Raw genomic sequence first — 26,279 nt, forward strand, 5'->3', positions numbered from 1 at the left:
ATGTGTGAGATTTGGGCCAAAGCACCTTCCTGATCCTGCTGCTGTGGCTCCTTCCTGCATCCCAGAACCATCACCATCTCTCACCACGTTTGATGGGCACAGGGACATAGGGCAGGTGTGCACTCGAGATATCTTATTTGGCATTTTAGGCACAAATCCCTCATGGCAAAAAATGAGCACCTGAAGGGCTGCTGGGATTCCTGGAGGATTCACAGGATGGGGAGGTTAAAGATGTGTCAGGTAGTTCATGGCCAGCTCTAAGCACGCTCTGCTTTGCAGTGCAGGACAGGTTACAAGCCAGCATTCAGCCTCAGCTCATTGTATCAACACTCCCATTTTTAGGCACTTTGTCAAGTGTGCAGTTTGCAGGATACCACACTCACCTGCTGTGCTGCTCACAGCACAAATCACCAAAGGTTTTAATTGCTTCAGTCTGTGCTGCAATCACAGAATCATGCCCCAAGTGCCTCTTCCACATGTCTCTTGAATCTCTCCAGGGATGGTGACTCCACCACTGCCCTGGGCAGCTGTGCCAGTGCCTGACCACACTTCCAGTGAAGAATTTTTTCCTATATCTGATCTGAACCTGTCTTGCATAACTTGAGGCTGTTTTGTCTCATCCTGTCCCTGTTCCCTGGGAGCAGAGCCCGACCCCCCTGGCTGTCCCCTCCTGTCAGGAGTTGTGCAGAGCCACAAGGTCCCCCCGAGCCTCCTTTTCTCCAGGCTGAGCCCCCCCAGCTCCCTCAGCTGCTCCTGGTGCTCCAGTCCCTTCCCAGCTCTGTTCCCTTCTGTGAACATGCTCTAGCCCCTCAATGTCTTTCTTTTTGGGAGGTTACTAGGACTGCCCCCAGGACTGGAGGTGCCTCAGCAATGCCCAGGGGGACAGTCACTGCCCTGGTCCTGCTGGCCACAATGTTCCTGACAGGATGTATCACCAGCTGTAGGATGGAGAAGGTGACTCCTTGACTGACTCAGCATCCCCTAAACTATCACTATTTTTCTCCTCTTCCACATCTGAATAAAAGTGAAATCTTAGGTGATGTTAATAAAACTTCTCAAATGGTCCCCCAAGCAGCAGGAATTTTTCACTCCTCTGTGCACAGCCAGGCTTCCTGTAACTTAAAGAGCTGGAGGTTGTCCTGCCCAGCACAGCACTCAGAGTTAACCAAACCCAGTCCCAGCATCTTAATCTGGCAATTTAAAGATAAACTAAACAAAGACCAGGGCTGCTCTGAGCCCTACTGAGCAAGAGAAAGGATTCTTATAAACCATTTGCATGGTGTAAAGCAGACACAGAGGGAATCTAGCATGGCATTTCTGTCTGAACAGCCACTGCTCCTTGAGTTAAACCAAGGGCTGCATCCCATTTTCAGAGACAGGGTTCATAGCTACAGATTCTCCTGCCTTCCCTCTATGCCCTTGTTTTCACAGCCTTCTCCTGCCACCATGTCCAGTGCTTGATGCCCTGAAGAACCAAATAGCATCTGAAGAAAGACCAACCAACATCATCAGCTGGGAGACATAAAGACCAACAAAGTAAAGAGGAGAGTGATGTGGGGGACATCTGGAAAATAAGAGCAGTTTACTTATCATAAATACAGATCAGCAAGGTGTGCAGTTTATTCCAGACTCTCCAGAAAGCCACACAGTGGAAAGCTGCCTCCCAGTTTCTTCCCTTTTTCCACCAGACCAGGGTGAGCTCACTTATCCAGCAGCTCAGTGATCTTTTCTGGCATGGGATTGCACTGACATGTTCCACCAAGAGTATCTGGGTCTGCCAAAGGCAGCAAGGTGTCTCCATGCCAGCAAACTCCTCGTGCCTGGTCAGACCTGAAGATTTCTTGACTAAGTAATTGATTTTTCCCGTGCTTATTCAGAGCACAGAGGCAAGCAGGGATTTTGTGTATGGGGAAGGGGGGGTGTATTCACAGACCTAACTGGGAATCTTACTGTCAACATCTGTTTTGAGAAAGGTCATTTTTAGAAACAGCATGAAATTAGGCTCTTCAGGCTCATGTCAGAAATTTGGGTGCATTATTTAAAGCAACAACCTCTGGATTTTGTCCCCACTAAGAGCACTGCACTTTGAACAAGCTGATGACATGGGATCTGGTAATTACAGCTGGCTCCTCCCTGTGCAGGGAAACCTGGATGTCCCCAGCATTGTCCCTGCCCTCTGCCCATGAACTTGTGCTGGACTGTGCCTGCAAGCAGCTGTTGAGAGTGGCTGTGCCTGAGGCAAGAGATCAGCACAGAGCTCATCCTTCAGTCCTTGGGGCTCAGTTCTTCTCCAGGATTCTGGTGAGGAGTTCATTCAGCCGGTTCACCATTGGCCTGGGATCCTCATTCAGTCCTGCTGCAATCATGGCATTCTCATATATCTGAAAAAGAGAAGAAAGCACTAAATAAGCACTAAAGCAACCTGCCTGAGGGAGGATGGGAATGGCCCTCCCAGGACCTGCATGTTGAAACCAAGAATGTCTTCTAGGGCACCTGCTAGGACAACATCAAGCACAAGTCCCAGAAATACCCAGGGACCACAGAAGAATGTGACTCCTGCCCACTGTACTGGTTCACCCTGTTCCCACCCATGCATGGTCTGCAAGCTGGCTCTGGGAAGGATGGTGCTGCTTCTGGAGGAGGTCTGGCTCTCACCTGGTCGAGCAACATCTGAGCCAGATCAGGCTGACTGTCCTTCAGCTCACTGAGCTTCTTAATCAGAGCATGCCTGTAAGAGAGAGATCAACACTGAGACTTGCTGATATAGGACACGGTGAGAAATTTATTTCCAGAATGAGCAGCTAAATCACAGCGGATCACCAAAGTCAACCTCCTTGCTTCTGTTCTGGGGGCTTCTCTCTTCCATCTGTCCCTACAACCACCATGGTCCCCAAAGGGCTGCACACTGCGTGTGGGGGGCTCACGTTGAAGATGCCTCACAGATTAAGGTTCTGTGGCACTGACTGCACTTAATGGGGAGGACTCTGCTAATTGGCAGCCTTACACTGCCTCCTCTCTGCCTCCACTTCCGAGGGGCTGCTGTGTCCCAGGCCTAGTGCTGGTGCTGTCCCTCCTTACCCTGTGTTGATCTCCAGGGTGGGCTGCAGGAGCTGGGCTCGCTCCTCCTGGGTCTTGGCCAGCTGCTGCATGCGCAGGAAGTGGCGGGCAGCGCCCATCTCCAGCACGGTGATCATGGCAGGGTGGGTGTCCAGCCGCGTGGTCACCTGTGCACAAGCACCAGTCAGGGCTGCCACGGACAATGCATGTCCAGCATGCAAAAAGATCACCTGAGGCTTGCAAGATCCCAATCCTGCCTTGCCTCAAACGATAGAGGCCTGCAGTAAAATTGGCAGCCCTCAACACATAGCTACCATTCAAGCAAATACTCTGGGAGAGAGACTTGAAAAAGCTTTCACAAATCAAGCATAAGCGAAGGATGACAAACTTGCAAAAACCCTTGAAGTCCTCAACTCAACACTTCAGCAGAACAATAAGGCATTGTAAAATGAGACTTCCAAAAGATTGTTATCCATGTGGACAGCCTGCATATGTGAGGGAAGTCTGAGGACTTGGAGTCTCCTCAGGACAGATCCACACCAAGCCTCCACATGATTCATTCCCATCCCACAGGAGACTGTCTAAACCAGCAGGAAAGATGGGGGCCCAAATGGCCCCACAGTTCACAGGCAGTGGGCTGCAGCTGGACCCAAAGCATTCCTTGCCAATACACCTCTCTAGTCCACAAGAAAGGAAAGTCCCCAGCCTGTTCTGGTAACCTGAGCATCGACTGCAATATGGGCTTTGCTCAATACACATTGAGATGTGGTTCTTCTGCTGCTACCCTGACCATTCAATGACAAATGCCAGCATCCACACCATTTACACACAGGAGGCACAGAGAAAAATGTCTTCCCACAGGGTCCAAAGAAAAATCTGTGGCAGCAGATCCCCAACTACCTGTCATCTTTTTTCCCTAGATTGTTACCTCCGTGGATCTCCTGTACTCAGTTACCCAGACACAGAATACCCACCTTCACTCCAGTGACTCGAGAGCCTAAGGCATTCCTCATCCAGGCCATCAGATCCTCAGCCTCCTTCTCTGTCAGACGTTCTGCAGCTGGCAGGGAAAGAGGGCACATCTGAGTGTGCATCTATAGTGTGCAATGGACAATGAGCTGAGTTTCCACACTTCCATTTGTCAGTTCTCTTGTGGGAGTGGGAATGCAGCTCCACTCAGCACACTCATCCCAGAGCATGCCATACCTGTACCTAAGGTACATGCCATACATGAACCTGAGGGCAGGCTCATACCTTGCCAGGGGCTGCCTCCCTCTGTCTGGGCACCAGATGTATGCATGGGGTTGAAATAAAATCATGGCAACTCCACACATGACATTGCATTTAACTTTGATCATGTAAGATGAAAGCAGTCTCCAAAAACTCTAAGCTGCCACAGACCTTGAGAGTGGAAGCCATGAGAACGGTGGAAGGCTCCTGCTTGGGAGCAGCAAGAGCAGAGGAGGAAAGTGTCCCCTCACTGGTTGCTCAGGGTAGCAGGACAGTGTTCAGCATGAGGGGACAGGGAAGCCTCATGGTACCTGGGCGGCTCTCCTCAAACTTCTCTTCCTTATAGTGATCAACAACAATGTCTGTCTCCACAGAGATCAGCTTCTTCTTGTCAAACTCCCGGAGGTGCAAGAGTGTCAGCTCATCAAACTGCTCATAGCAGAACAGCACCTGTGCCAACAAAAGGACAGTAACACATTGTTTGGGATGTAACAGCAATCCCTCCTTCCCAATGCAGCTCTGTACCAAACAGCAGGAACATCACACAGGAAATTCACAGGTGTTTCAACCTCAACCCCACAGTGACTGTCACTCAGGGCCTGACAGGAAAGCCAGCCCTTGGAGGGATTTGTCACCATGGGTGGCAGGTCTGCAAGTGAAAAAGTCCTGTTGCCCAGGAAAATGAGAACCAGCACTGACTCCAGTCCTGAGAGGGCCACCTGCTCACAGAGGACAACTGCAACACAATTACAGCCCTGCACAGCAGCTCCCACGCTCCTGCTGTGGGATCCAGCAAAGGTAGGAAACAGATATAAGAACCAAGTATTTGTACAAGTACTAAATCACAGAATATGCTGAGTTGTAGGGGTCCCATCAGGATCCTTGTCCCAACTCTTTTCCCTGTGCAGCACACCCCAGGAATCAGTGTCTGAGAGCATTGTCCAAATGCTTCTTGAACTCAGACAGGTGTGGTGCTGTGAGAACTTCCCTGGGGAGCCTGTCCCAGTGCCTAACATCTCTGGATGAAAACTTTCTCCTGATACCCTACCTAAACCTACCAGTTCAGCTCCAGCCATTCCCTTGGGTCCTGCACACCAGGACATGTGAGTGAAGGTCATGAGAGTGAAGAGATTGACACCTGCCCCTCTGCTACCCCTTGTGAGAATGTTGAAGGCCATGGTGAGGTCTCCCCTCAGTCTCCTTTTCTCAAGCTGAACAGACCAAGTGCCCCCAGCTGCTCCTGATACGGCTTCTCCTCCATGCCCTTCACCATTCTCACGGCCCTCCTTTGGATACTCCTAACAGCTGAAAGGATTTTTTGTAATGTTGTGGTTAAGAATGTTTGACAAGTTCCTCCTGGCCTTGTGCCACAGTCTGAGCAGAGGCAGAGGGGGCCAGGCAAAGGCACCGCGCTGGCAGGGCTCTGTCACAGGCCTCACTGCGCTGCTCAGCTCTGAGAGCCAGCCCTGAGACCCACTGCTGCAGCAGCTCAGGGTGCTCCCCTGGCTGTGGCACCACTGCTCACCCACCTCCATGTCCTTCTTCTTCATGGCCTCGAAGTAGGGCGAGTGCTCGGCCAGGTGCCGGTTGGGGGCACACAGGTAGTAGATGTTCCTGCTGCCGGCCTTCATGCGCGAGCTGTAGTCGGTCAGGCTGGTCAGCTGCCCCGCGGGCAGCGCCGACGACTCGTAACGCAGCAGCTTTGCTATGTCCTCCTGCAAGAAACGTGCTCCTGTGAGCTCGGCTGGGTCACTGAGCTCCACCCGACCCCTCCCAGCCCCAAGGATTCCTGTGCCTCTTGGCAGCCCTACAAAAAGGCTCAGGGGATTCCAAATCCCTCCTTTCCTGCTCTAGATATTAAAGAGGCAGAAAAGTGATCTACAGAGGATGTAGGTCAAGCTCTCCTGGAAATGGCAATTAGACAGAAGACAACAAGAGGGGAAGGCCCATCTTTATTGCCTGTTGTAGTTGACATTGCACTAGGGAGGGCTGACAACAGTGTGGGTACAGAGACTCTGCAGGGTCTCAAAATAAATAAGAAGCAGCACCAGTCAGAAAGAGTGAAAGTTTAGGCACTAGAGAATCCATAGGTCTAGGAACACAAGTTATGGGTGTGCAAGTTCCATGGGAAGTAGCAGTCTACCTCATCCCAGCTCATGGTGATTTCTCCCATCAGCTGTAGTGTTTCAAGACTCGTACCTTGACATCCTGCTCTGCTATTGTGACAATCCCCTCTCTCATGAATACCCCATACTCCTCAAAGAATTTGGCATATTTCTCAGGGTCCTTCTTGCTCTGGTCAATGAAGAACTTGATCAGCCTCTTCTGCAAAACATCACGGAGCTTCCTGCAGGAGGAACAAGCCTTTTTCAAGACAGCTGCTAGAGCCAGACAAGATGTTTTAGGTAAATGTCTCTCTGTGCAGGGTTGTAGTGAGTCCACTGCTCCCTTTCCCTCATGGCTTTACATCTTTTCCTTGTATCTCAGTCCAGAGATACTCTCACTCACCTGATCAGGGCACTCTCCTGCAGAAGCTCCCTGCTGAGATTCAGGGGTATATCCTCACTGTCCACAACACCTGGAACACAAAGCAACCCTTAACAATGATGCAAACACAAGTGCCAGGTTCAGGAGGGCAGCCCTTGCCTCATTCCTGTGGAAGCCATCATCCACAACCTGCTATTCCTGGTCCCACACACACCTCTAAGGAAGCGCAGCCACTTAGGCAGGATGTCTGCAGCTTTGGTTTGGATGAGGATTTTGCGGCTGTAGAGGGCAACACTGGAGCCCATTTCCCTGCTGATGTCAAACATGGATGGCTTCTGCAGGAAAAGAGACAGGAGGTAACACCAGCACTGTGCAGGGTGCCCACATCACACTGTGGTCTTCCCTGCAGTGCTGAACCCAATAAGAGCAGAAATACCAGCTCTTTTCCTTAGGGACCTACCTCAGCCATCCCCCTGCTCCTCCCATGGCTCAGTATCCCAACTACCCTGCAGCACCCAGCCCACTGCAGAGATGCCACACTGCATATTCCTCCCTGCAGCTGTATCTGCCTCCTTTCCCTAAGGAGCTCTCCCATTCTCCCCTTTCAGAGCAGCTGGGCAGAAGTCCCACATCCCAGGACAGCACACGTACTTGCTCGGGCACGTAGAAGATGCTGCGGATGTTGAGGGGAGCGTCGGTCTTGTAGTGCAGGACATAGCGGGGCTTGTCGTAAGCCTGCGCTATGAAGCGGTAAAACTCCTCGTGCTGCCACTCACCAATGTCCTTGGGGTCCAGCATCCACAGAGCCTGTGCAGGAGCAGGGAGAACAGTTCCCATCAGCTCTGTGGCCTCCAGGATGCCAGAGCAGGGAAACAGAACCTGTCAAACAGACTCTTCTGCACACCGTGGGAGTGAGATGTGGCTCAGGCACATTATCAATGAATGAACTACTGCCTCTCATCTGGCCTCGGGCCACCTCTCAGAGGTAACTCTTGCCCTGCAACATATATAGGGCAGTTTTGTTTAGCCCAAAACAAAAGGGATTTGGCTAACCTCCTTTGCCTCGCACTTGCCAATGGCCATCCTGGGGAGATCCCACAGCTCAACTGACTGGCAGTACTAGTCAAGTTCTCAAGGCCTAACCAGCAAAGGAAAAGCAAAAGTTTAAGTCAGCCTTTTGCAACCGACTTGCCTCTCTGATGGAGGTCACTGTCTCAGCTAAGAGCTTGTGAAGTAGCTCCTGCACTGTTTTCTGCTGATTTGTTCAGCATCTTGGGAGCTACTTTGTGAACCACTGCAGGGTCACTGCTCCAGCACTGTTCCCCACATGAACACATGCACTAAAGCCATGAGCTCTAGCTTCCACCTGCTGCTGCTCTAACCCCCCAGTGCTTTCTGAAGCACTCAGCCCATGCTCACAGCACGTCTCAGTTTCCAGTACCTCAGCAAAGACCCACACCTAGCAAAGATGTGGGACTCAATGCAGAACTGTGTGTTTCCAGCTGGGTGCAGCCCTTCTCAGCCACTGCCTCTCTTTGCCACTCAAGCCCAAATGAGTGACAGGAGTGATTTCTGGGGACAACACCAACATCCAGCCCACCCTCAGAGCCTAAGGATTTCAGGTCTCTGGCAGCCCCGAAATCCTCAAGGATTCTTGGTCTCTGGCAGCCCTGAAATCCTCAAGGATTCCTCTGCCTCAGAGCCTTGATCCATAAGTGGTTTCCCCTCATTTCCAGCACACACAAGGGTCCTGGAGGGTTTGCAGGATCACAGGTAGGATTATGGACTCACTGGGAGCTAAGGTGTACTACAGTAGCTGTGTTAGGGAAAGTGCTGCAGTCTCAGGGGCTCACTTGTAGCTAACAGTTATCCCAGTTAGACCAGAGAAGCCCCCAGCTCCATGCTGTGAGCATTCAGGAGCTCACCAGGGAACCAACTGTGGCTCTGTTTGCAGTGAACTGATGCTGATGTGTGGAAAAACACAAAGCCAAGATCCTGGATAAAGAAAAGGCATTAAATGGGAGCATAATGAGAATCAAGCTGTTGCTGTAACCCAAGGGAAGACAGACTTTCTGATAAGAAGATAGAAGTCCATGACTCTATTAAGGGCATTTCACCCCTTGCTCTACTACTGCTCTTCTCCAGGGAGCCTGTTCTATTGATTGTCAGGCAGAGAGAGCAAACAGCTGTCTAAAGCTATTTCTGGTTTTGTAATTTAAGGGGCACAGCTAGAAAGCCTTTGGAACAGAAACACTATTATACAGTAATCCAAATAAATAATCAGTGACTAATAACACCAATTACAGAATCTTAGCTAAATTAACATAGTAAAATGTTTAAATACAGTCTTGAAAGTCTGTGCAGTCAGTGCCACATTCCAGGAAACAAAAAAGCCACACACATGCTATCTGCTCTTTTAGGTGAGAAAGCTTTAAACAATCGGAAGAGGAGATGCTGGAGGAAAATGATTAATTGATTTATGTTTTAAAGGTAATAAATTTCTACCAAGTGATGCCTGCAATTGGGCCAAGAACATCTAAGCAAAATGGATCTGGCTACAGTATATTGCCAATGGTCAGAAAATGCCAGCATCAAGCAGTGCTCAGCTAGAAGCTGGGAATAAATCAGGCTGTGGGCTGAGCTGCTGAAAAACCCCAACCACCCCCTGGCAGTGGCTATTTCATGTAAAAGACAGAAAGAACTGCAGTGAGAGGTGTCAGCACACCAGCAATATGAGCAATCCCTACAGCATTAACATGTCACATGGCTTGAACAGAATAAGCATTATAAAGCACTGAAATAGTAATTCAGGATAAGGGAAGATACAGATCTTGCTGATCTCCACGACTTCCACAATAAATGCAAAGAAGCTGTTGCAGGTATGACTGGATTGTCTCCTTTTGTTCTAATAACTGATCACTGCAAGCTCTGTCATATCCTGGACAATCTTCCCCTGATTTCCAGGGACAGCAGCAGCTTTATGCTGTTTCCTGTCTCCAGTGGAGCATTACAGTGGTTCATCTCTATGAGTGACCTGGCTGTGGCCTCCACCTCACCTGTAATGTGTTAATTCTTCTCCCATTGAGGTACAGAGGGAAGCTGATGAAGTTGCTGTATTTTGTCACCACCTCTGGAATGGAAAGAAGACATAGAAGGGTCACCTTTGTGGAAACAACACAGCAGGAATTCCCTCAGTAAAAGCAGGTGAAAGGAGTTGAGAAGAGGAAAAAACCTGTAAATTCACCTCCCATCTGTGGGCACCAACAGACTTCACAGAGCCTCAGGGGTAACAGCATTCCCCTCCTCTACTCACCCTTGACTCGGTCTTCATTTGCAAACTCTTTGCAGTCTTCTTTGAGGTGTATAATAATCTTAGTCCCAGCTCTGACCCCAGATGCTTCTGCAATCTCAAACATCCCTGAACTAGGATTAGAAATAAATGCTATGTCAGTTTGTGCCTCAGATACACTCATGATAGCACAGAGAAATTGTTCAATTGCATGCACAACACTTCAAGGCCAAGAGGAAAAGGCAAAAAAGTCTTGAATGCCTGAACACTCCCTGTGCCTCTGAGAAACCCCAAAAACCATGTAGCTGTTATCCCCACAGACAGGACACACTGCTCTGCAAAGACACTAGCTACTGAAAACCCAAACCAGTCTGCTGTCTCAGCTTTCTCAAGAATTTAAATAATGCAGTAAATTCTTTATTCTGAGGAAATTTTAAGGAGATGCTGAGCTTGTCACCCTCAGAAGCACCAATTTCAACATGTCCAGCAGCCCACAGCTTTGCCATCACAGATGTTTGCAACTTCAAGCAAAAAGCAAAAGATGAGCATACAGCTGTGACCCACAGGGAGACCCCAGTGCTGCAAGCTCTGCTCTCTGTGGGTGTCTCGAGCCAAACCTCAGAGGATGATGAGATCAACGAGGTTCAGTTTGTCCCCGTGGGTTCAGCCCCTGAGCTGACTGCCTGCCAGCAGGGATGGAACAGGAGAGGCAGGTACTCTGCCAACAGCATGCCTGCTCTGACAAACCAACTCTGTCCTTGCAATTTCCACACTGCCACATTTGGCCATGCTTTGGTACTGTATATAATGTGAGCAGGACCTAAATCAGTCAGCCAGGTCCTGAAAGAACTCACAAGCTCTGTCTTTGCAGAGGTTTCAGGCCATGCCTGGTCTGGACACAGCCCCCCATGCTGCCACCCCTCTCTGCAGCCTCACCCATCAGATGACCAGTGGTAGCCCGGGCTGCCCGGCTCTGCTGACTGTGAGAACACCTCCACTTTATCAGCCACCATGAAGGCTGAATAGAAGCCCACTCCAAACTGGCCGATGATTTTACTGCTGGCTTCAGCTTGGCTCTGCAGAGCTTCTAGGAAAGCCTGCAGGAATAAAGGAGACACAAACCAGCACACAGTGACTTCAGGTATTGCTGGAGGTTGTGATCAATCCCCAGCTGGGCTCCTCAGGCACTGCAGCCTGGCAGGCCAGCACCCTCAGCCCGTGCTCCTGCATCAGTGCTCTGAGGAAGGTTCCCAAGGAAAAGGGAAACCTCTGCAAAAAGGAAGCACTGCTTAGAGCAGTAAAAGGAAAACAAGTGAGAGCTTGGTCAATCAGGAGCAGGAAACCTTAAAATGGTGCCTCCAGAGATGAAAACAAAAATCAGCTACACATGTACAGCACCTTGCTGTGGGGACAGAGCTGCTGCTCCCCTGGACGTGGGGTAAATGCCAAGTGGGTGGGTGCCCCTCTGTAAGGATGGCTGGGCAGGAGGGTGTTTGGAGTGAGGGCAGTGGGTGCAGCAGTGCTACACACAGGGCCCATCAGCACTGCCTGGGCTCCCTGGGCCTCCCACAGCACAGCAGGGATAATTGAAAGACAGAAGACTCCACAGGCAGGTTTCACCTTCCAAAAGAGGTGTAATTTCACAGCTGGGCTGAGGACCAAGGGACAAAACAGAATGAAAAATTACTGGGAGAACAAAAGTGGTTGTAACTGGAGAAGAGTTTTCTAAGGGAGGGAGAAGGCTCCTCATCCCTAGTTACCTTTGAGCCTGATCGAGCAATGGTACCAAGGTTAGAAACCAGCTCTTCCTGGGTCATCCCAATACCTGTGTCCTGAAAAGAAACAGCAACTGCAGCTCAAATATCAGCAGAAAATCACTGCTCCAGCAAACAGCACCCAAGCAACTTGTGCCTCCAACTCCCACTCTCTCCTTCCCCTCTGAATACTAAATCCAACACCAGACTTCCAGTTGTGACTCCATCTGCCCATGGCCAGGAACAGACTCAGAGGGCACAGAGCTCCAGGGGCAGCCACAGCTGCCTACAAACCACCAGGAAGCTCAGAGACTCTGGCCATTTCTCAAGGAAAGACAAAACCATGCCAGGACAGGCTGGATTCTACATCCCTCTAAAAAGCACAGGATGGCAGTGCAGGAAAGAAATGCCAACTCAGCCATGGCCCCACACTGCCAGATGTCATGCACTGAGACACCCTCCATTCCTGAACTGGTCTGAGGGGGAGCTGAGGAGCAGTGAGAAGCAGCTTGTTTACAATCTGCAGATGTGGAACTGATGCACTCACACTGGGAATCAGCAGCAGAGCAGCAAATCCCTTAACTTCAGGTAATGCAGACCCTTGAATGCAAGTAACTCATGAACTGATATACATCTGCTCTGCCTTTTCCCCCCTTCTTATCCCCCTCACCCTGTGCTCCACGATGTGAGTATGAAGATGTCAACATCCAGGAGAACTGGGTATTGCATTCCCATGGGAACAGCCTGACCCCAGCCAAAATACAATGCACCAGCTACACTTTGTGATGCTCTGCCCAAACTTCAGAGGCACACAGCTCCTTGTCATCCCCAGCTTATTCCAGAATTGCACTGCTGCATGCAGATAAACATCTCCCTGCAGCTCACACATCTAAGGCAGCAGAGCCTGTGGCAGCACCACCCAAAAAAAGCTGCAGAAAGTCTCAAAACTAGCTGCAACTTCGATTTGCATGACACCCCAAGGCAACAAAGGTAACAGCAAACCCCAGCTAGAAATGGCTCACACAGGACCCCAGCAAAAATCTTTCCTTTTCTGTTGTCCAATGTGTTTTCAGACTTTCTCTACATGCATTTGCCACTGCAAAGGGGAGGCTACTGCCCTCCAGGATGCCACTCCTAAGAAAAAAGTGCCATTTCTCTTTCCAAATCCCAGCAGCTTCTCTACTTGACACAAGCACCCCAAGAACCCAATGCTACATGTTCTCTGAGCCGCTGAGGTGAAAAGCAGCCAAATGAGATGTGATTCTCATTCCCATGAGGGATTCAGCTCTACCTGAGTACCTGTGAGCATGATTATCACAGCTGACAGCAGCTGGCACATCCAGAGTGGGCTCACAGATTCCCAGTGCCTTAGCAGGGGTGGGATTTGGTGTGCAGGGATAGCAAAATCAGCTGCAACAGAGCTGGCAGCTGCTAGGTGGCTTGGAGGTGAGGTGCTAGAGTGACCTCTGCCACCCATGAAGCATTTACTGGGCTTATTTCCACCAAAGTAAGTTAATGTCAGTATGTATTTCTTAATGTAATGTCTAACTGCACTGAAGGATTGAACTGTTCAGCTTGTGAGGTGCCATGTGGGTAAGACATTTTCCTGCACCCCCACAAGTCACGGCACAGCAATCCCTTTCCCTTGGTTAAATACAGTAAGGCCAGTCAGCCCACTTGGCTGAGAAAAGGGATGATGCCCAGTAAGATCTCAACAGCAAGAGATCAAAAGCCAAGGAAAACAAACAGCATATGGCAAAATCTCAGGAATCTGACATGGTCCCTTCCCCCAGGGAAGAAAAAGCCAGAAAGAACAGCTTTCAGCATCTGGTTCAGTTTTTCTTATGCCAGACCCTGAAGAGAACTCTGATCCACTTCTATTTATAGCACAGCATGTCATTCCCAAATTCCAGTGTATTAAAAAAAAAATACATCCTTTCCACATTAATTTATTGGCTATTGAATTCCTAATGCCCTGCCAAACTTACTGCAGAATGCTTAATGACAATTCCTGGAGACTGCTTTGATGAGGGTGAATCTCATGAACAAAGAAAGCAGGTCTCAGACAGCCAGGATGCTGACAGGGGAAGCAGAAAGCAAAGATCCTGGAAAAGCAGACATTTCCTACTGCAGGAAAACACCTGGGTGGATTAGGATGAACACACCATCAAGATTCAACCCACCCTTGCCATATCCACGTTTCCTGCAGCTGCCCTTTGGCTTCCTTCACCACATGGAGCTGCTCAAGGGAATGGGAATAAAGCAGCAGCGGAGGAGAGATGGGAGCTGAGCTCTGCAGAGCAGGAACTCTGCAGCCATGGGAAGCAACTGAACCTGCCTATGAGCAGCCCACCTCAGGCTGGGTCCACATAAGTGCTGGCAGCTCCAGCACCATGAAATCCAAGGAAGCAGCTGGTGGAACTTCTACTGCCCTTCTCACACTGCTCTGTCCTGCACCAGCTGCTGCTTGGCTGCTGGGTGTCTTCACCAGGAACCACCATGGCCTCACCCAACCCCTGCAAACACCTTCTATCCACCACCTTTGCTCCACCATCAGCATTACAACTTCTCTTCCCCTGCACACAGTTCTAGCCCTCCATTCAGCCTGCAAGAAAAGCTTTATCAGGCTGACCACAGCCACAAAAGAGCTATTTGTAACAGCACAAAGCAAATTGGATGTGGGGCTTCTCAAATTACAAAATGTAAGGGATATGCTCAGAGTTCCATGTGCCAAGTGTTTCTCTACAGCTTGGACAGACCAAGACACAGAGTTCTATGTGCTGACCCTTCATTAGCTGAATGTTGATTACAGAAGACCTGCTGTTACCAAGCAGAACCACCACCTCTTCACCTGGGTGAATTTCTCCTCTGGTATTTCTCAGGGTACAGAGTAAAAATCCTCCCCAAACCATCCCCTATAAAAGACAACAAAGAGGCTGCAGACCTTCAGACTATGAAGGGCTGGTGGCCACAAGTGTTGAACTAAATGCAGTAACATTTACCCCAAAGAGAACATCAGCTGAACTTTGTTTCTAGCACCTTTTTATATGTGGAGACCTCCAAGGTACCAAAGCTGCTGCTGACCTGCACCTTTGTGCCTTCTGAGCCATTTATTCTAACCCTGTGGTGAGGGTGGATGTTTGCAGAGACCTGCTGTGCAAGATTAGTTTAGCTTTGCTCATTACCTGAGTCCAATTTAAAGTACTGCAGAGCTTCCTTACACCTAATAACCCATTAAGCAGCCATTAACTACTGCCTCTGCCATGACTGCATTGGAAGGAATGCTCCCAGTTAGAGGTACCTGGCTGAACTATTGTGCTTTTCACTTTGCTTTGTTGCAAAACAAACACCTGAAACATTTATTTCAGTGAAAACATCAATGGGGCATCAGAAGAACACTGACTATGTTGTAAAGACATGCTGCTTTCACCAGTTGATAAGGTAATAAAATCCCAAAATGTCTGATTAGCAAATGTGCCCACTGTTATTTAAATACCTTGATTAAAGACTTCAAGTTCACAAGACCAGGACAGCAGCTGCACTAGAGCAACGTTCTGGTTTAGAATCATTAAAGCATCTGCAGCAGCAACCAGCAGACAAAAAGCCAGAGTAAAACTGATGCCTGTGAACACGAGGTAATCTTGGCCTAGTACATGGAAGTTGTCCAAAGCAGAGAGCCTGAGCTTTCCTTTGCAAAACCACAGGCTCGGCCTCCACCCATCCAGGTCTAAATACCCACTGTGCAGAAAAGTACTGCTTTTCATCCACTTTGAACTTCCCATTTTTATACAGGATATGCTCTTATTCTGCTGTGAAGAGAACTAAAAGATCGTGCACTTCCTTTCTTGGGCCACAGGTTATTTGAGATGTGTTTGTATTTCTGGGTCCCGGGCTTATTTGTTAAAGATGATGCAACCACTGGAAGCTGCAGCCCATCCCTACAATCTGTGGCATATTTCTGTAGATTTAATTCCACCTAAGAGTTGCTAAAGTACAGCCACGTTTACCCCTCTATCTCCACCTGTCCATCTCCTGCTTCCTCAAGCCCAAGTGACACAGATGCTGCAGTGCAGGTCACCCTCTCTGCTGCAGCCTGGTCCCACAAGGGAGGGGGACCTGCTCCCCACCTGCCCCAAGCTTTGTGGGACACAAGGGTGCATCTGCACTGACCTGCTGCAGCCCAAACAGCCCAATCCTTACAGGAGCTCCAGCACAGCCCAGTCCTTGTTACAGGCCGTTTGTAACTGGTGAGGCAGGAGAGATCTGCTCAGCAATACAGGGAGCTGTTGCAGGGAGGAGTGGTGTTTGCAGTCATTTTAACTCCTCCCAACACAGCAAACTGGTGATTTTGTGGCTTCACAGACACTGATTTTGGATGATGGCAACAGAAACATGAAAGCCCAACAAAGGGAACGAGCAGCCCAAGCTCTGGCAGCGACCACGCTGCTTTCCCATGCTAGAACAGCAAGCACACTCCCTCCCCCAGCAGAAGCAGCCATCAGCTCTGTAAACATTTCAAACCATTTCCTCTAAACTGTCCTAGCCTTAAATTAAACACCAGCAAGGAGCGAGGCTGCAGCCCTGAGCTCACACATCACCACCAGGCACAGCAGCACGGCAGAACTGCACAGCTCCAACACCACCACCGCACAGCCAAGTGCCTGTCACCTGCCTGTCACCTCGTGTAGGTGCTCAAGGTGAGCTCTGTGCTCACAGAGCCTTGGGGTCTGCCACAGGCCCTCTGTTCCCACCTCAAAGGGTCCAAAACCACGTCAATAAAGCCTCAGCACGGGGAACTGCAGAGCTCTGCAGAGCTGTTCTCATTGGAAACACACCCCTCACATTTTCAAATGGATTTTCTTAAGCACTCTGACCTTGCAGACTGTGGCTGCTACAGATGGAGCTGTCCTAGAAACACGAGGCAGTTTTCAAAGGGATGGAGGAAATGGTGGAATTTGCTAAAACAACAGGACTTTGGTGAAGGAAGCTAGGTGGTGGAATTCAGTCAACACACCCCTCTTAGCAGATACTACACTGCAATGCTTAGGTGGAATATTCCTGAATGAGGACATCCATCAGAATTCTGAGTCTTGCTGTGCTTATGACTGGAATTCAGTCCTGGCAGAGAACAAGGAGAACTGCAGTCACTGAACAGAGATGTGTGCAGTCCTGTACCAGATCTACATAATCCCCCAGGAATGTGCCTGTAATGGCCATCACATGTTACAGACCTGCCATTTCTCAGCTCAATGAGATGCAAAGAGATGCTACAGGGCTTGGAAGAGGAGGGGAGAGATTCAGCAGATCCAGAGGCAAAGAGCAGCATGAAGATCTGAGAAAGATCCAGGGATCAGAGACAATGGGACCTTTCTAGGAATAAAAAAGGGGTGACTGTTGCTACAGGTCATATATGAGGGACCTGCTGCCTCTTTTTTGGTTGGTTCTAGTGGGCACAGAAAACAAAACAGTGGCAAAGGGAAGATCCATCTCTGCCTCAATCACTGCAGCAAGCTTTCTTTCACCTTTGCATTCCTGAAAGGCAGAGAAATGTTCTGAATGATGCTTGTTCACAGTAATCATTATATGCAGTTTGCTTCTTCAAGAAGTTATAAATAACCCCCTGACTGGAGGTAAGGAGCTTTCGGCACTCTGGAGAAGGCAAAGCTATTAAAGAGATTGGAGCAGCGTTGTTCTTGCTGCTCCCCACAGCCCAGGACTGCTGCAGTTAAAAGCTTCCTAGTTAAGACTCATTTAATGGCATTAGAGAGGCACTGGCAGCCAGGCAGGGGGTTATAAAAAGCCCAATCCCTAACCCATCTAACTGGGATGGCATCTGAGGCACCCTGCAAGGTGGGCAAGCAGCTCTCCAAGCAAACTGCCAAACAAGGGGAGAGCTTCCACAGGGACACAGCGTGAGACGTATCAATGTCTTGATGGAGTCAGATGCTTCAGGTCCACTAGGATCATAAAACGGAAAGATGAGAGGCAGGAATGACCCCCTGCTTGGGGCTAAGCAGGGCTCCTTAAGCAATTGGTGTTACACGGGAGTCAGAAAACTGCAAGAGTGTGACAGGAATAGCAAAGCCCCTGCCACCATGGTTTGAGAATCCCTGCTTGGTGATTGTGTTGCCCACTGACAAGCACTAACTTCCCCATGGCAACTGCAGCACTTGCTCTGCAGAGGAACAGAAATACAAAATAACTGTGCAGCCTCCAACAGCCCCCTGTGCTTTTGTCCCACGTGAAAAATATCAGCCTGTGTGCTCTGTCTGTGCCACATCTCCCCTGGACCTGCCATGGTCACTCAGGGCTGCCTGCTTCATCTTCCTCCTTCCCCTCTGCTCTCCTAGGAATGTGCACAGCTGACACAGCTCCACAAGGAAAATTACCAGTTTGCCTCTTAATGTTAAGAACTCTGCCAAGAAAACACCAAAACTGAGGCTCAGCCTCCCACCCTGGACAAGAGCCACAGGCAAGATCAAAGTACAGAGAGAAGGCCCAACTCCACTTCCCTCCCCATGCTGAGGCCCACAGGTGATTGTTCTTACAGACTGACTCCCTCCCAGTCAGCATTTTGTCACCAGCAGGGACAACCAAAACCTGGGCACAGGGGAGTGCTGTGCTACTGCCCAAATCTACAGTCCCAACTGTGCCTGAGGGCAGAACCTCAGCATCAACTGGACTCAGCCTGTCCTGGAGCAGGAAGAGAGACATGCAGGAAGGGAAAGCTCTTCTCACACCCCTGGCATTTATTTTCCCTCTCCCCCAAGGGAGAGAGAAGGTCTGCAAGTAACACCTCAGACTTCAGGACGTACATGAAAACCTCCCCAAAGGTCAGGACGAAACCAGACTCACAACTTATCCACTGGTGAGAAACTCACACAACCTGGGAAGTGCACCAGGCAGGGGTATTGGCAGAAAAGCTACTGGAACTTCCCAATAGGTAAAGAAAGAGCTGCAAATTTTCCTATGGCTACAAGTGGGGAGCAGATAACATTGCTGGTTTCTCATCAAGTCCTGAGGTTACAGCCTCATGAACCCAGCTGAGGACAGAATATTTGGGCAGGCCTGGGGACTGTGCTGCTGCTCAGCTTCCAGTGACTCTTCACAGGACAAAGACCAGTGATGAGAGCAGCAGGGAATAACACCCTGCTGTTACCAAAGGGAGCTACCTGGATGGTGATGGTTCCCTTCCCACTGTCTGTCTGCAGGTGGATCTCCAGCTCTGGCAAGGCCTTCCCTTCCGTCATCAGCCGGTGGCGCAGCTTCTCCAGCGCATCGCTGCCATTGGAGATCAGCTCCCGGATGAACACCTGGGGACGAGGCACAGCCTGACCCTGCAGCCTGGCCCTCCCCCTGCACAGCCCTCCCAGGGACCTGGGAGCTCAATGGCTCCCACAAACTCCAGCTCCCCAAACCGTGTTTGCCCATTATCTGCCAGGAGAACAGTTTGTCCAAACTCAGTGTGAACCTGCAGAGGCTCAAGGCTCAGAGTCACTCGGCTATACCTACAAATTGTTTCAAACAGACATTTTCAAGGTGTCTTAAGAAAACATCATTCAAGAAAGGCTGACATGAAAGCTCAGGACTCACTGGGAACTGAACAGTTATTCTCCCAGCTTGACCATTTTGGATGTATCCCTTGACAGAGATAGGCTTTGCCAACAGAAAATCTCACAGCAAGTTATGGGTGTCTTACCTCTTTCTCTGAGTACAGGGAACGGGCAACAATGTCCAGCAGTTTCTTTGTTTCAGCCTGGAACTCATGTTTAGAGGCTGCACCTGGAATGAAGATTAGGGTTGGGGTTGTTCAGCTTGGAGAAGAGAAAGCTCAGGGAGCACTTAGAACCCCTTCCAATGCCTAAAGGGGCTCCAGGAGAGCTGGAGAGAGACTTTGGACAGGGCTTGAAGTGATAGGACAAGGGGCAATGGCTTTACACTGCCAGAGGGCAGGGATAGATGGGATATTGGGAAGAAATTCTTCCCTGTGAAGGTGGTGAGGCCCTGGCAGGGTGCTCAGAGCAGCTATGGCTGCCCCCAGATCCCTGGAAGTGTCCAAGGCCAAGCTGGATGAACACATCCATACAGGTACCTCTGCAGAGTGCCCAGGAAGGGAAACCTCCTCAGAAAAAAACATAAAACATCTCAGCTGAAAGACCATCCTTGGCCTTTTAAAAATAGCAAGAGGCATTAGAGAACTCGTTTCTCCTGCAAGAGGCATTAGAAAACTCTGGGAAAACACAGGATAAAGCCACAAATCCCACATCACCTCTGCCATGCCTTGCTGGTGAGGACGTACATCCCTGAGGGATGGGGTGAAGCTGGAGTGAGGGCAGCCAGTACATCAACCCCACTGGGGACTTCACAGCCTGGCAGTCTCAAAAGTCTCAAAGGTACCTCCAGGAAAACCACAGAGGCACAGAGTTCAGATGTTATTTTTGTGCTGGAATAACTCATTGCTCAGACTGCTTTAGAGCACCTGTCCCTGAAGATGTGCAAAGCAATTCGTTCTAGCTAAAGGGCTGACACCAGGACTCTCATCACACCTCCACGATCCACAGCAATGACCTGGGCAGGCACAGTTGCTTCTGGGACAGAAAATTCCTTTCAGCCAATTCCAGTGCCTGTGGACCCTCCACACATGACCATCAGCTGGCTAAGCCCGTGGATGCAGTCTTGATGTCCTTGTTTCTTAGACAAAGGCCATGCTGACCTCCACAGCCCGGTTTTGGGAGGTAATGGAGCAACACAGATGGAAAGATGTGGTGAGCAGTACCTGCACTTCCTCCAGAGGCAGCAGCACTGCTGAGGAGGGCTCACCTGCAGCACACCTTGGCCCAGGTGCACCCCAAGAGCATCCCCACAAGGCACGTGTACCAGGCCCACCTTTGACGTTCTCTGTGTTGCTGATGATGGTGTGCAGGGGCTCCTCCTCCTTGCTCTCTGCTGTCTGTGTGCTGTACATCCGGACAGCAGGAATGCTGGAGGCAGCAACTTTGTGCTGGAGGCTCCAGGGCTGGAGTATTTGTCTTTGCAGACATGCTGCTCCTTTTGCTAAAGACACAAGTGAAGATATTTCAATACACATCACAAATCCAGCACCAAGAGGAGCACTCAGAGGTCCCACCTGGGTAATCCCATGGGAGTTACACTGTCTGAGCAGCCCCCTCCCAATCCAACACGCACCATTCCCCTCCAGAATTGCCTTCACTGCATGAAACAGGCAAGTTGCTACTTTGGCTCTTCTGAATTAAAATTTTATCCAGAAGATGACAATTAGCAGCTTTCCCACTGAATTAACCAGTCAGGAAGAGGCAGTCTGCAGCTTCCACTGCTGCTACCTGGCTAAGCCGATGACAACTCCCACATCACTGCCTGTGAAAATATAAATTGGCAAAAAATATTTGGCCTTTAACTGTGCAAGCACAGGGATTACATCCCCCAACAAAGCAGCACCAGGGCAAGCAGCACATGCAGCAGCAGCAGCAAGGCCACCAGTCACAAAATCAATGGGGAAAATGAGACCAGTCAGGAAATGGCACAAACCCCCTTAAGGTCAGGGATTCTAAATTCTCCTCCTTTGATTATGCCCAGGTGAACCCAAAAGTCTTCTCTCTGTTGGGGGATGAATCAAACCAAATCTGGTCACAAAAAGACCATTGCAGCACCACAGACCTCTGTCCAAAGGCTGTTTCTTGGAGTGATTTCTGAATTGCTGGGAGAATGGCAGAGCAGGATCCCAGAGCGTGAGGATCTGACCCTGCAGCTGCCCTGGGGAAAGCAGCATCTTGGCCTCCCCCAGTCCTACAATGAACATGAACAGGCTGGACTCATCTGGGAAGCAGAGGAGGGACCAGAACAGTCTGGGCAGAGCCAGGAGAATGTGGATAAGCAGCAGAAGTGGCTGGAAGCAATGACAAGCGCAGGTTTTCCTTACAGCTCGCTCTGTGCCTGGTGGCTGTTTCATCCAGCAAGGGAAGGAGGCAAACCCTATACCTGACATTTTCAAGGGGTCCTTTCTTTGAATAACTGGGTCCAAAACCAGCCAAAGGCCAAACCAAACCTCTTTAGTATGGTGAGAGTCCCAAAGCACATCTGTGACCTCCTTGGAAACAGCTTCCAAGGCCATCCCCTGCCCTCGAGGCCCGCTGACATGCTGAGGGAGCTCAGCTCCCTCCTGCACCTTCCTCCACCTTGCCACAGCCCTCCAGTGAACTCTGCATTCCAGTCTTTTCACCAACATCCCTAAACCTCACTTCACAAGTGCTCTGCACACCTCCTGCTCCCCACAGCAGGTCCTACAGTCAGCGTGGTCATCAAGAACAGGTCTTGTTGCTCCAGACCATCATGCTGGTCTCTTACGTGCTCCAGACCAGGTGGACATGAACCCCTGAGCTTTAACAGCACTTCTGTCTCCTGCACCTCATCCTCAAGAGCTGACAGAGGAGCTGTCAGTCCTTGTTCTTCCTCCTCCTCACAGAAAGCTTTGAATCAAGATCCACTTCTCCAGCCAGAAGCTTGAATGACTCCCCAGTCATTCTGCCCTTAAAGAAAAGAGCCCACAAATAGTTCTAAATGCATCTGAACACCTCCCACACGCATAACTGCGCTCTGCGTCACGAACAGCTCTGCCGCATGATCGCAGGACACGCTCCGGAACTCCCGTTCCTGTGCTGGGATCGCCTGGCAAAGCAGCAAGGAAAACAACCCTGGCTGGGGTGGAAAGTAGCAGAGCACTCACTGTCCAGCCCCTCAAGCTTCAGAGGGCAAGGGCCTGCAGCTCAGGGTTTATATATATTTTATTTAGGTATTTACATCTTTTATACTCATTTTATGCTGGGTGCTGTAGGATACTGCATTGTACGTAAGCACACACACACAAACATCTCCAAAACAGCAGAAATAAAAGAGAGAATTTTGCTCCCTCCCTCACTCTAGGATCCAAAAAAGACACAGATCAGCAGCAACTTAAAACCTTAAGTTCACTTCTATCATCAGATGTCCAGGAAGCAAAACCCCAGAGCCCCCACACAGATCACCCCCCAGCCCATGAACACCAGCTCTAAAAACTACAGCTACTTATAATTTTATTTCTGGCTATTTATAATTGTTGATGTATTCACATTTTTTGCCTCCCTACCTCCAAAGCACAATAATAAATCACCACCCATCAGTTCGGAAGTTACTGTCAGATTTGTGCAATGTTTGGTCTTACCACCCTTAATTAACAGCCTGTCCCATGCCAGGCAGAGACACAGCTCATTAAACACAAGCTGCAGCATCTTCAGCCCTTTTGCCTCTCGAGAGTCCTTGCCTGGAGCAAGGGAGCAGAAAAGGCTCCTGGCTATTCTGGGTATAAAACCACAATTATCAGCACACAAGAGCTATTGAGAAGCACCTGCTGAGGTAACAGGTTATGTGCTACTCATAATGAGCCTCAGAAACAAATTCCTAAGCCCAGGCAACAAAGAAGGAATGGCTCTTGCCCTAGATAAGCACTGTGATGTGTTGGGGCAAATCAGGACTTTTGATACTGAGTTAATCAAATGTGGAGCTTTACCACAGCCCACACCCCTTCCTGTTCCTATCACTGCACTGTGAGGGATGCAGAAACTCACATTACACCTCAAATTCCACCTCTCTGTGATCCCAAGTGATCCCAGTGTGCCCACAGCCACAGCCACTCACAAGGACCCTCAGGGGCTCCTTTCAATCCAGACACCTCAGTGATCCCCCAGCCAGCCCCCCAGGAAGCACAGCCCAGCCTCTTCTGGAAAAACCACTGCAGTGAGCAGAGCCCAGCACCAGCCAGAGAATTAGGGTGGGAAACCCTGCACAAAGCAGTTTGTGCCTCAAAACAAAAGAGAAGAATTTGGGTCAGCAGGAGCCCAGGGAAGCTCGTGCAGGGAAGAGCTCCAGCAATTAACACTCCCAGCTGAGATCTCCTTACACAAAAGGGCTCCTAGCTGGGCACCAGATCCCCGGAAATCTGGGGAGATTCCCTGACTGACCCACTCACACCAACACATCTCCTGAAAAGCTCTGCAGCAGCTCCAGCCTCTGAAGTGCTGAGAGCAAACACTGCCAGCTCTGCCCGGTGAGGGAAGGGACCCGGCCCAAAGGAGAACATCTCCTGCCCCTCCCTCTTTATCCCCACCCCACACACCTTCTGCTCTCGGCTTTTTCCCTCAGGGCCTTTGAATGACAGGTTAAGAGATAAAAATCTGCTCTGCTGGAGTATGTCTAACCCACCAGAGGCAGCAGCTTTGTTCCCAGACACGAATGCTAACAAGCCTCTGGGGATTTCTGCAGAGGCAGAGCTGGATTGCCCAGAAACACCCAAGTGGCACTCTGTGACACAATAAATCTGACAGCCCGACCCTTAAAGTGACCCTATTTGTCACACAATTTCCTCTGTCACATTTTCTCTTCGTAACCTGCAGTGAAACCACAGACAACACCAACAACATGCAGATCTGTCAATTAGGGGCCACACAACACACAAGGAAACATGGAGCACAGCACGGGCTGCTGACAGGCAGGACACTGCTCACCATGCTCTGGTTAATGGCAGCTCACAGGCACATTTCCAGCCCACAAGAGCCTTGATAATGGAGCACATCCCATAACTGAGGCCTCAGAGTTTGGATTTTCTTAGTACTCACTCCTGCCAGCTGCCTGAGGTGAAACTTCAAGTGCACCCCTGGGAAATGCAAACCCTTCAGGCTCATCTGTAAAGACCCCTGGTACTGACACGACCAGAGAACAGCAACGCTGCTGCCTTCTGCTCTCATGCACGTCCTTCTCTCTCTGCCTTTCTTCTCTCAGCCCAGGTACCTGGGCTGTGCACCCTGTGTGAGCTGGGACACGCACTGGGACATGAGACATGATGTGAATATGCTGTGCAGCCCAGATGAGCCAGCAGGTACCGCTGGATGTCCTTATAAAGGCCAGGAGACGAACTGGGAGTGCTGTATGAACCAGGATATAAACACGGCTGTGTTATATACCCCTACAGGAGCCAGGACATGAACCTCACCATGCTACGCGACCTGAGCGTGCTGCACACCCTGTACGAGGTGTACCCGGCCCTGGAGCCGCGGGCTGCCCTGAGCGCGCTCCCTGCCCGACACGAGCCCGCGCCATTCCCTGTACAGCCCCAGAGGAACTCGCCGCAGCCCAGGAAGGAGCGCGGGGCGGTCTCGGGTCAGTTCATGGGGCGCTGTGCGCTCTGCCAGACCCGTTCCGGCCCTGCCGAGCGGCCGCGGCCGAGAGCGACGGGGCGCTGCCTGCGGAACACGCACCCTGCGCACCTCCAGAGGACGCGCAAGGCCGAGCGCAACTGCGGGCAGGCGCGGCCGTCCCACCGAGCCATGGAGGTGCGGCCGCCCCCTCAGCCCGGGGCCCGCGCCCCTGACGCCGCCCGTCCCCCTCACCTGCGGGCGGGCGCGGCCGGGGCGCGGCCCCGGGGCGCCGCAGGGCCGCGAGCAGACACCGCCCGCCGCGCGCCGCCGCCATGCCCGCCTGCCCGCCCGCGGCGCGCGCCGATGGCGTCACGGGGCGGGGGCGCGCCGGGTCCCCCGCGCGCGGGCTGTGCGTGACGCGCGCGCGGTGACGTCACGCTGCCCCTCGGCCCGCGCGCGCTGCTCCCCTCAGGGCTCCCCCCGGGTCCGCTCCCCGCCCCGACCGACGTCTGCAGGACACCGGGCTCTGTCCCCTGCAGGACACCGGGCTCTGTCCGCTGCAGGACACCGGGCTCTGTCCCGGCCGTCTGCAGGACACCGGGCTCTGTCCCCTCCCGGACACCGGGCTCTGTCCCGGCCGTCTGCAGGACACCGGGCTCTGTCCCGGCCGTCTGCAGGACACCGGGCTCTGTCCCCTCCCGGGCACCGGGCTCTGTCCCCTGCAGGACACCGGGCTCTGTCCCCTCCCGGACACCGGGCTCTGTCCCCTCCCGGCCCCGCCTGGGTTCCCTCACGGGGACGTTTCCAGGGTTCTGCCTGGCGGTCCAACCTCCAAGCCCAGGGTGCCGTTTCCCAACCTGTCCCGTTCGTGTGTCTGAGGGCTGTTGGGAAGGGGAGTCAGACGCAGGTGAGGAGCGCACCCTGCTCTTCCCTCACGGCCCCGGAGCCCGTTGGGGCGGGCTGCGGCGGAGCTCGGCAGCCGCGGTGGCAGAGCTCGCTGCACCGCGGCTCTCGTGTGCCCCGCGGAGGGGGCTGAGGGCCGAGGAAAGGCTGCGCCAGGCTGGGGCAGCCCTCGGGAAGCCCCTGTGTGCCACGCCTTTGCTGGGCACCCTGCTCGACTCTGAGCCAATTGCTTAACATCTCGTTTTTCCATTTCTGCCGAGCTCCTCATCTCCCGGAGTTGTTTTAGTGTACATCATCGAGATGCAAGGGGCTGAGGTACTGCAGAAAGGATTTGGAGGATGCGGGTGAGTGAGGAAATGAACCACTGGCGAGAGG

General features: G+C 51.2%; 1 protein-coding gene across 3 annotated transcripts; it reads right to left on the reverse strand.

Annotated features, from left to right (window-relative positions):
* Window positions 1–1,554: 1,554 nt before the first annotated feature.
* On the reverse strand, window positions 1,555–25,343 carry TRAP1 (TNF receptor associated protein 1). Of its 3 annotated transcripts, none has more exons than XM_021540775.3 (18): window positions 25,254–25,343; window positions 20,704–20,871; window positions 19,517–19,599; window positions 18,990–19,130; window positions 11,824–11,895; window positions 11,000–11,160; window positions 10,088–10,197; window positions 9,831–9,904; window positions 7,426–7,581; window positions 6,989–7,109; window positions 6,796–6,865; window positions 6,487–6,634; window positions 5,817–6,002; window positions 4,599–4,737; window positions 4,032–4,117; window positions 3,079–3,224; window positions 2,656–2,728; window positions 1,555–2,381 (listed from the first exon to the last, which is right to left on the reverse strand). In XM_021540775.3, exons 1-18 carry the CDS (start codon window positions 25,333–25,335, stop codon window positions 2,280–2,282), a joined length of 2,118 nt encoding a protein of 705 aa, XP_021396450.2. In that variant the 5' UTR covers window positions 25,336–25,343; the 3' UTR covers window positions 1,555–2,279. The 3 variants fall into 3 exon arrangements, with proteins under 3 accessions (XP_021396450.2, XP_085448599.1, XP_085448598.1); XM_085592473.1 differs by having other exon boundaries at window positions 25,131–25,343; XM_085592472.1 differs by having other exon boundaries at window positions 25,122–25,343.
* Between the last annotated feature and the right edge of the window lie 936 nt (window positions 25,344–26,279).

This window comes from Lonchura striata, chromosome 14 (genome assembly GCF_050655825.1).
Source record: "Lonchura striata isolate lonStrDom1 chromosome 14, ASM5065582v1, whole genome shotgun sequence".
Lineage (NCBI taxonomy): Eukaryota > Metazoa > Chordata > Aves > Passeriformes > Estrildidae > Lonchura > Lonchura striata.